At 41.1% G+C, this 11,127-nt stretch overlaps 1 protein-coding gene across 1 annotated transcript in view; it reads left to right on the top strand.

The window, feature by feature from the left end:
* The window catches only part of PPP1R14C (protein phosphatase 1 regulatory inhibitor subunit 14C), a 51,695-nt gene extending 41,012 nt beyond the window's left edge, over positions 1 to 10,683 (top strand). The window contains exon 4 of the mRNA XM_084512424.1: positions 9,355 to 10,683. Within this exon, the coding sequence (XP_084368550.1) occupies positions 9,355 to 9,429 (75 nt within the window). The 3' untranslated portion in view covers positions 9,430 to 10,683. The remainder of the gene's footprint in view (positions 1 to 9,354) is intronic.
* Positions 10,684 to 11,127: the final 444 nt, after the last annotated feature.

The raw sequence follows: 11,127 nt of genomic DNA on the forward strand, positions 1-11,127 counted from the left end.
TGTTTGTACCAGCTGAAGTACCAACGTTGTCTTCTGTAATGTCCTGATTGACTTTGCTGATGCTTAGAGCTGTTATGATACAAGAGAACTGAACACAATTTTTATCGTATGGTCAGCCCCCCCTTCCCCCTAAACCTACTATGTTTGCATGAAATTTTTATTTGAGCGATAGACTGCGTGCCTTTCAATTTCAAACCACGTAATTTCACCTTTGGCACTAAACCTGTTTGTTCTGGAAACTGTTACGTAGATACACTCCTCAGCTAGTTCCTTCTGTGAGTGGACTTCAGTAGTGGTGGGACAACCTGAACTAGTGGGATTCAAAAATATTCAACTTTCAACTTGAATATTTATTAACACGTACAGTGCCAATATAGCCTATTTCTCATCTAGTAATGCATGTTTACCGTGAAGAGTAAATATTTTTAAAAAACAAGGGCTCATTTAAAAAAAAAAAGAAAAACCCAAGTGCAATAACTAGAGTAATGAAGCAGACAACAAGGTCTGGACTGCTGGTTTGTTTCTCCTTTCAATTTATTACAGTCAGTGCGCTCTGACCAACAGCCACTGTAAAGTTTTTAATAGGGTGGATGGCTTAAAACATCCCCCAGTCAGTAACCTTTCAGCTGTGCGTGACTAGGAGCCGGGCTGGTGGTTTCTGAAACAAGGCTGTCGTACAGCTTGGTTCCTGTTCCATGATAAGCAGTGCTGTAATGCCTGTAATTGTAGTCAGTTAAACAGCTGGGCTTTTAAGACAGTCAGACTGTCAGGAGGAGAAACAGTTACAGACACTTCCCAGCTGCCCAGATACTTTCTTTGGGGCCTTTTCATTTTTATTGATTCCTGTGGTGGATTGGGCAAGTTGTCCATAATTGCTGTTCCAGTTGCTGGTAAACTTTTTGACAGTGCAGGAAGCTGGCCCAGAAAGGCTCACCTGGAGACACTTGTATAACATGGTCTCTGCTGTTCCGTGGCTCCTTTACAGCAGGTAACACTCATCTCCCAATATCGAGATGCTACGCCAAAATATCAAATCTCCAGGCGTCTCGCTATGCTACTCTGCAGACAACCCCTGTCAGCCTCCTCCAGCCTTCTCCATAAAGCACCTTAGAACCTGGTTTTAATTTGTGATGCGGGTCTGAAGACTGATACTGCGTGTGGAGCCTGCTATGGTTCTTGTCACAGGACAGGGAGAGAAAGTAGGGGTGGTGAGTGGATGGAGGGAACAGGTTGCCAAGAATTTAGCAGCCACTTCTGTACTCTGTCTTACAGCCCTCTGTTAGCTGAAGGTCGATGGAGAAGGCAGAGAATCAATTACCTTCCTTCCTAGTTTGCTGAACATGTAATATATTTCTCAGCTCTAAAGTTTGACACAATACCAGGGCAAAATTCAGAGCTCTTGCAGGGATACATGACAGATGCTAGTGAGTTTTCCACTGGAAAGCTTGCTTACAGAACTGCAGAAAGTATTTGTGCTGTGCAGGTAAATTAAGTTACATGGCAGATCACATGAAACAACATCCTGAACACGTATGCTGGTGCTAAACTGTCCTCAGGGCACTGGAATAAGGTGAGATTTTAATACTGTACTTTTGACTTGTCTCTTTAGTCCTCTGCTGGTGGAATGGAGGTAGCTCTTACCTGGCAAAATACCCATCTTCATTGACAATCTTCTGAGATAGCCAAGTTGAGAGAAGTACTTAATCCAGTCTGCTGTGAGGGTAGTTGGGTGTTGTTGCCTGGGACTGTTTTCAAAACAGCAGCTTTTCTTCTTCATCTGTAGCATGATAAGCCCAATAATACCACATCACTGCTAATTTAGGCCATTTAAAAATAAATGATTTTTCACCTGCCAGCTGTGGACTAAGAAAAACCTGTAAGCTGGCTTAAATTTGGTTTATGAGGATCCACAGTCTTCAAGAAAATCTGCAATCCTTTCCTATTTGCTGTCGTTTGATAACTATTGAGGTAATTAATTTATGGAGAAAAGATGTGAGCTGATGGAATTTGTCTTTACCAATCAAATATAATCCATCAAGTGCACCAGCAGTTTTAGCATCAAGAAATGTACAGTTTGAAAAAGGCTGTAAGCCCTAACAGGAGAAAAAAATATGTGGTATGATGTCTCTGCTACTGAGAACATAAGGAAGAATAGTGCAGGCAGAAAACTCAGTAACGTGGAGCTCTTATGCTGCCTGTAATAAGTAAATAAACAATAGCTTAGGTCAGTTTTGCTTAGTTTCTTCCACTTATACTAAAGGTCAAAGAACAACTGTGAAGTTTATGCATATATTCTGGATTGTGTTTTCATCAGAAGAAACAGAATTATCCAGGTCTCTTGAAAGGTGGCAGGAATTTTGAGTCTCTGTTCTCAGCCTCTGTAATAAATCGGCAAAAGACAGTAGCTGACAGTAACTTAGGAGGAACTGCTATGAAACCTTCTAAAGGAAGCATCTGAGTGGGGCTTAGCTGCATACTGGGGTTAAACCACAACAAGGAACTATGGCTAGGCTGTTGAATGTGCTCTAACATTTTAAAAGCTTTCCTGAGGTAGCAGTTACTGCTGTTGTTTTAATCTGTATGGAAATACGTTTAATGTGGGAACCTTCCTATAAAGCGTGGCTTAATCTCAAACAAAGCAAAAAAAAAGTTAATTAGGGAAGTGCACAGTGTGATTTTTTGTGTACTGTTAAGTTTACATTAAGGATCCTTATATCAAAGATTTGGTCTGCTAATCAAGATTGATGTGCCTTATAACCAAGGTGTCATTCAGTGATAGGCATTAACTGTGTAAAATGTGCCAGACGTGAAAAACAGTGTCTGGGCATCATTTTCCAACTTGGCTGTTTCTACAAACAGAACAATAAACAAAAACAAGAACAAAAAAAAGAGGTTTCCATGCCTTCAGACAGTCTGTACCTCTCCTCTTCCCCTTCTCCCTTCTGGTACTACCATACCCAGTTCAAAAGTGGTACAAGTCATGCAGACTTGATGTAAGCCACTTAAGCTATGAGAAGACAGGAGTTCGTTTCTGGGACTGCATAAACCTCAAGGGTATGCTATATGCAAAATCAGCATCATAAACAAATCTTGGATCTGCATTTCTGTGGTTGAAAAGGAGCAGGGAGCAGCGACATCCTCTTGTGCTGTCCACGTGGCTGGGGCAGTCAGTGCTTCTCTGTGCCATGCACTGCCTGTGCAAAATCCCGCCCAGACCTTTCTCAGGTGCCTATATCAGGTCTGTGTGGTGGAGAGACTCATCAGAGGTCCCAGGGAATTCTGAATCTTAGTGGTGAACGTAACAAGGAAATTTAAGTATAATCTGTAGCTTCGTCAGTAGGGTTTTATATTTGAGAATAGGCTTGTTCAGAATAGGAAGACTGTTGTGGAGATGAGATAAATGAGGTTCTATCAAGACAAACTTCAAAGAAGGCTGGCTAAATAGCAAAGACAACCTGTTTAGACTCGATTTTGTAGAACATCTGAAGTACTTGTGGCTTGATGTGAATTAAAGCATCTGCTGGTGGGACTGCCAAAGTGATGTCAGGAGAAATAAGGAGACTCTCAAACTGCTGTGAGAGGGAAATGGAATGGATACAGGCTCAAAGCTGTGGTTGAGCTACACAATGTTTGCAGAAATGTTTGAGGAGAATGCAATAAATAAAGTTTGGTGTTTCTTTGTTTCTTTCTTTTCTCATAGGAATATACAAGCTTTGGGCGAATGGGCTAAGATCTCTTCCACTGAGTCAGGCAGGAATAAATCTATCCAGACTATCTTGTTAGTATAATTCTTTGCTCAGTGCAAAGAGGAGAAAAAGGAGATGAAGTAGCATCATAAAAGAAAGTTCTTTTGCTGGGAACTTTTAATTAATAGAATTTGCAATGTTATTTCAAAAAACAAACAAACAAAAAAACAACCCTGTGTTAAATTGCTGCATATTTTCAGAAAAATTTGGTCAGAGATTTAAGCCATACACTACGCAGGGTTGCTTCAGTGTCTGGACTATTGTAGCAGCTTTCAACACTTAATTTTGAGAAAGGTAGAGAAATGTTTGCTTAACTGTATGTTTTCCCAAGTTTAGCTTCTAGTTGGAGCAAATGACAGGCTTGTGATGCAGCTTTTTAGAATGGTCCAAGCACTGTGGTTTTTAAAACTATTTGGGTATGTCTTCAAATAATGTTTGTATTTAGTATACAAACTTTATTTAGATGAATAGAAAGCTCAACCCTTTTGAAATGGTACTTCTAAACTTCTGAAAGATCATCTATTTTTTTGGTCCTGATATTTAAATAATCACAAGGCAGCAGTACGTGGGATGCCTTTTCTAAGTAATAGAAACTGAAGAAGTGTCCTAAAGCCTCTGTGCAGTGCACTGCCTTACAGCCTGGGGAGCCTAGAAGCTCATTCATGGCAGCTCAGCTGATGGATGGTAATTATTAAGTAACAGTAAATGTATTATATGTCCATATTACTTAAATCCAAATAGGGCATTTTGTAAAGAAAAAAGTTAAGAAACGTGCATGTTTAAAACAATGCAGACAAGCACTTCTAGAAAAACATGTTTTACCATGTATGCATTTGACCACTTTGAATTCAGTGAACTAACACTATTGATACGACTGCTGCTGAGATCTGCCCTATATTGTGCTACAGCGTTGGAGAGAATCAAATTTGCATGTTTGCATTTCAGCAAGTGCTCCTGAACACACCTGAGAAGGACCCATAGCAGTATTTTAAGGATGGAGGGGCAAATGGTGATTTGACAATAAGCTGTGCTTGCATACGTGCTGCTGAATTGGAGAGTAACTGGACTGTGTGTCCTGACCACAGCTAAGCTTTGTCCTATATAGTCAATGCCTTGTTCAGGGCTCATCAAGAAACTCAGCTGCTGTGGATTGTCCTCGGGGCACTGATGGTGCTGGTGGGGCTGGCTGGTGGGATTGTTCAGTGAGGCCACAGAGATGCTGCACCAGTTCCTGCTAATAGGAGACAGCGTCTGGCCCTGTTTCAAGGTTTGAGAGCCTTTGGGGATGGGAAGGTGTTTGGAAGTAGGGTTCCCTCTTCCTTTTCTCTTTACTCTCCCATTCATATGGCATTTTTGAGTTTCTTCCCCAAGTTGTTGTGTAGAGTGCTCTCCAGGATGACAACTTTTTACGTTCAACTGACTGGGCTTTCTCCAGGAAATAGCCTCAGTCAAAGAAATCTTGATTTTTGACTTGGCTGCAGGGAAGTAAAGCTGTGGAACAAAGCTGGTTGAGGATTCATTTCATGCTCTGGTGAAGCAGGAGCACGAGACACCCTTCATTTTGGTTTAAGACCTGGTCCTATTACATGTGTTCTGTTTGTGGGAGAGAAATCTGGAGAGACAAAGTCTAATTAGTCTCCAGATTTAATTGGAAGGCTTGAATAGTAAGCCTCGAATTCATTGTCTGTCAAATGACCTCATTAAAACAATGAATCACACCTCCAAAGCAGAGAGGTGAAGTGATTTCCTCCCCTTCGCAAGCAAAGGTGAAATGATAATTCAGCCTTCTTTATTTTTTGTTCTGCATTAGATGAATGCTTTGGCTAAACTGAATGCCTTGGATTCTAGGAAAAGCATTAGGCAAGGGAGAAGACAACTGCCTAAGGCTGAATATAAATGAGTTCAAATGAAGTATGGATGTAGTCTCTGCTTCTCTCTTGACTTTGCCTTCAGTATTAGAAAGATGCGTCTTCTAGAAACAATCTTGTGTTGCAAATTAGCAGGACTCTCAATACTTGTAACAAAAAGGTATTTAAAGGTGATCTCCTTGCAAAAATCTGTAAAAAGAATTTAAACTAGGTTTATGTGCATTTTTCTTTCTTTCTTTTTTTTTTTTTTTCCATTAACCAAGGCCCAAACTGTTGGCACTGGATTTTTGTTCTATTAAAAGTACAGATGTGCCCTATGTATTTCTGGCTGTAGTCCTCAAAGGAATAGTTTGTGAGTTCTTGAGTCCTTAACTGAGTTATTTTTAAGTGTTTTCCAGCTATGAGAATCAAATAAGTATTAATAAGTAGATAATCCAACCTGCGTTACACAACTACTTTTAACTTAGATTGGTGCATGATTAGCTTTCAAACGCATGATGCTAAACTTCAGCCCAAATCCTAGGGGGGATTTCAAGAAAATGCTCTGTGTAAAATGAGTTTTGTGTATGAGGTTGAGATAGATGTGGGTATTAAGCCTTCTATTAAGCTTCAACCCAAATGTCCACAAGGAATAAAACTGCAATTTTGAGTGATGTTTAAAGGAAATAAATGAGTATTACTGTGTGTCATAAAGCTGACTCAGTTAGCTATAAAGTGAAGGCTTATTAAAATGTTGTGAAGCCTTCTTATCTGCCTCCAAGAAGCAAAATGTGCATCTTTTCCAGAATGCTACTTTTCCTAATGGAGAGCCACAAAACAAGAAAGGCACAAGCACCAGAGCACAAATGTACGAATAAATACAGGCTCAGTGCAAGCATCAGATGCAAACTGATACTTAAAGCAAATCAGAAACATCCCGAGCCAGTGCTCTGGTTTGCACACCTGCGGGATGCGCTCTGCAGCGCTGCTGCACTGTGTGAAATGTCTGCCACGCACAGAATGTTCTTTCTGGGTTTTACTCTTCAGTTCTGCAAGCCATTATTGCAAGACAATTCGTTCCCGAGTGGTAAAGCATTTGTCGTCATTATATGTACTTCTTCAAGTGCATATGGCTGCCTTCCCCTTCCAGAAGAAAACAGCCTCACTTACCGCAGATCTTATTTTAGGGGATTACCCCCATGCAGCTTGATTTATTTTGGTGCACTAAGGAGTTTTTTGGTGCCTTTAAGATTGAAAACTTCAAGCAAGTAGATTATCTTGCAAAAGAAGGTGCTTGTGGTGCTGCCACAACAAGGGGAGGAACTCTCCTCCTTTGCTGTAGCTTTGTGTTGAAAAGCAACTGACCCCCTGGCTGCGTTTCATACCCAAGGGAAACTTGCTCCAAATTCTTCTGAGTTATGGCAGAAAATGGACAAAGGAATGGAAAGGGCCCTTTCAAAGAGGTACACCCTGCACAGCTACAGCCAGAATAATGCCTGTAGATTTCCCTGTCAACTCTGCAGGTGCCCTGTCCTTCCTTCCTACTTCTGTGAAGCTCTTGGACAGTCACTCGTTGCAGTATCTTGTTGCTGCCATGATGGTAGGTGAGAGTGGTGTAGAATAGTGGTAGCTTTAGCAGAAGACTGATCAAGTCGTCCAAAGGGAACAACAGAACTTCAGCACTTTCTTTTCTTTAGTTGTCTTAATCTGATGTTTCGGGATAAGAGTATAATGTTTTGTTGAAGGAGCTGTTGAAAGGCAATACCAAGTGCTTCAATCCCAGGTAAAAATCTTTTAAGATCACTTTAGAAAGTTTATTTCTATAACGATTTCACTGCAAGGTTTCATTTAATACAATAATAATAAAAAATATCCTAAAGTGTATCTAATAGAATCACAGAATGGTTTGGGTTGGATGGGACCTTAAAGACCACCCAGTTCCAGCCCCCTGCCATGACCAGGTTGCTCAAAGCCCCAGCCAACCTGGCTTGAACACCTCCGAGGATAGGGCATCCGCAGCTTCTCTGTGCCAGTGCCTCACCACCCTCAGAGTAAAGAGTTTCTTCCTTCAGACAGCACCGTACCTCATGAGTTTTGCATTGTCTAGCAGGCCTTTACAGTGCTGAAAGGATCAACGCATAGTGCAACGCATAGTGAATGTCTCTGCCCTTCTTCTGACCTCTGAATGGTTAAGTGCTATCCTCTGACAATTTCCAAGTGGATATTGTTGCAGTGGCCTGTGCGTATCTGGAAAAATAGTTTGTAGGGGATGGAGAACGGGGATTTTGGATCTTAACAAATAAGCTTTTCCAATCATCTCTTTAGGCTACAAGCTTATCTGTATGGGCTGTGCAGTATTGATATGCACAAGTGTATTCCTGTACTGGCCTTGGCTGAGCTGGGTCAGGAGTAGAGGATGGGATGGATACGCAAGGTTCTTGGTGAGCTTTTGTGGCCCACATTGATATGAGTGGTGCTTTGCCTTTGGTGCTGTTACTTGAAGCCACAGCTAGCGTGGGTGCTTCAGCCATGGCACAGCAGCGCGTGCAGTGCAGTTTAGGTGTGCATGCATGGCCAGGAAAGGAATTTGGTTTGTTGGGGTGGCACCTGCCAGGTCTGTGGCTCTACCAGAAAAAAATGGACCGCTGTCAAGTGGAAATACACATTTGCAGAGACTTCCCTTACGCACACTGTAGCACCTGTATAACGTGTTTCAATGTGACTTTTTTTATTTGGAAAGGTACTGTGTTGTCATGCAGGTGGTGACCTTGCTTGCTGGAATTTCTAGCCTCGAGCGTTCAGCTAGGAAGTCGTGCTTTTTGTCCTTGCACATCAACCTGACTAAATCCCTAATTACATGCCCAGTTTAAAGCTCAATGATTTCTAGATAAGAACCTTTTTGTAGGTGCATACGCAGTGCTATGGGTAAACATCAGTCTCCCAGAGTGACAGTAAGTGCATCTGCAATTATTATATGAAATTGTATGCCAGAAGAATTTCAGATAATGGTGCAATTCTTTAAGCTCCTGTTCTCTCATAATGTAAAAGGAGAAAATCCACTGAAGCTGGGGAAGATGTCACTGTGAATAGAGTCCTGGTCCATTAATGTCTTTTGTTTCAGATTAGTGTCATTCACTGAGCTCCACAATCAGTTTTTGCTGAGAATAATCCAGTGGTGCTAGCTCTGGCTCCTTGGTCGTGCCTTCCCTCAGACTGGCAGGAGTGGTGGAGTGAGGCTGAGCAGTGAGCCCACTCAGAGAGCTGAGCCAGCTTGGAAAATATCAGGGAAACAGGAAAACAGCTGAGTTTTTAGCCAGACTAGCTCTCTGCTCCAGCTGGATACGCAGCCAACCAAAATGCTAGTGCCGGCATGGAAAACGGTGAGACAAACACCTCTTTTGGCAGCAGCGCTAATTTCTGTGCGCGCTGAAACTGAAATTCTCCTTTGACTATTTGCACTGTATTCAGTCATAGATTTCACTCGATTCAACAGCTGGTAGAAGGCCCCGTGTAGTAAAAGGCTGGAAGATGACTAGCAACTAAGGCAGAACACTCACGCAGAGTCAAAAAACAGTTATTCCCTCCTCCAATATGTGACAAGTGTATGCACATAAGATTCCTGCAGATCAGGCTAAAGACATCCCAGCTTAGCAGTAAAAGCTTAAATAAAAATGTAACTTGCTTTGATTTTTTTTAAACTCAAAATCATGGTGTTATGGGATCTTAAAAATTACTCATCTTTTCTAATCTTTTTTTCCTAGGAATTTATCAAAGAGCTGCTAACTCGGATAAGAGGAATGAGGAAACTCAGTCCCCCTCAAAAGAAGAGTATATAAATAACTCGAAGTAGTAGCACTCTGTAAAAGACATGGCAAGGGAAATGGGACTTTGAATACAAGACCTTTATTAAAATAGTTGTCTTTCTCCACAACTTTTTTGATTTCATTCAGTTTTGACTCAAGGAATTTCTTTTGTGTGTTTTAAGGGTTCTTTTTTAAATGTCGATTATTTTTTTTATCAAGAATATCAACGTTTTGGATGCTGCTCAACTTTCACTTGAGGATTACTGAAGCAAGAGAAGAATCCAAGAATTAGTGATGGGGGGCAGCAAGCCTACGTGGTGAACCAGAAGATCTTGTAAATTTACAGAGCTGGGAGACTTCTCCTTGCAACTAGTTGGATAATGTTTTTTAAGTTGGTTGTACATTTAACTCATGGATGTCAAGTTTCTTGTGCTTGTCTGTACATAAATTATAAAGTGGGTTGTGAATACTGTTTCACATAGATGGAAGGAAAAGTTTGTTACGGTAAATTATTTAAATGGTGGTTATTGCAAATTTGCTACCAGAAGGTACCAATTTAAATGACTAAAATGAGTACTGCCATTTTTCTAAGTACCCTTAAAGCAACCCAGTGAAGAATTTCATCATATCTCCTTATTTAGACTGCAGCATATGAGAATTGGGAATTTTAAGGGCTTAATTTGTAGACTTAAAGTTATTTTAACTTTGATGCTTTGCCAGATCATTTCCTCCCCGCCTCATGGTGTCTCGGAACTGTGCTAACCTGTACTGAAAAGGGGCCTGCAGTGATATCTAGAAAAATGTCCATCACCATTTAAAAGCTGCTTCACAGTGGAGGAAAAGGCAGTGCTACCACCAGAACGACTTAAAAGCACTGCCTTGCATTAAGTGATGTGGTCTTTAATCAAGTGAAGATTCCTCTCCCGTTCAAGTAGGCAAAGGATATTATGGTCTTTTTTTATGGCTCTGCCCTGAGAAGCAGGGAGACTATAATTTGGGTTCTCGTACTTGTAAAAGCAAGAATAGAGAGATCCCTGCTCCCTCCTCGAAAATGTCCTAAGTAAAACGTTGAATAAGCTACCATATGCTGGTAGGTGACACTAGTCAGGCATTTTATATCAAGGGTGCTCTGAACATATTTTATTTTTCAAAAGAAGTACATGTTTGTGAATTTTATGTATACTGGCAAGCTTTTTTAATGTATTTAATTTTGTAATGTTTACCGATGATTTTATTTACCAGATATTTACTCAAATAAATGGAACAACTTGTGACTTGTTACATGTACACTTTACAAGACTACTGTTGCTGAGTAGGTTTCTAAGTGGACTTGCTTACCAGAAAGAGAAGCCTGTGAGGTGGTAAGTACGTGGGAACCCAGCTGCATAGACCCTACCTGGCTTTTAAAGGTACAACTGAAGCCCTTGCCCAGTATCACTCAGCCAAATTCCTGTAACCTGGTGGACAGCCTCACCTTTGAAAGTCTTCTGTGTTTGAGACCTGCCTTCCCTGGAAATGCTCAGCTAAATACCACGGCTCACTGCCTTCCTTCCCCCAGAGATCAGACTGGGGGAGGGCTTACCACTGGGCAACTCCATTCTCTACCAAAGGTCTGGCAGCGGGGTATCTTTCAGGAGGTCCTTTCCTTTTTTTTTTTTTTTTTTTTTTTTTCCCCTTTGCACCTCAAGAAACTTCAGCAGCCATGAGAAAAGACTTGGTTGTTTTGCCTTG

The sequence above is a fragment of the Aythya ferina genome (assembly GCF_964211825.1).
Source record: "Aythya ferina genome assembly, chromosome: 3".
Lineage (NCBI taxonomy): Eukaryota > Metazoa > Chordata > Aves > Anseriformes > Anatidae > Aythya > Aythya ferina.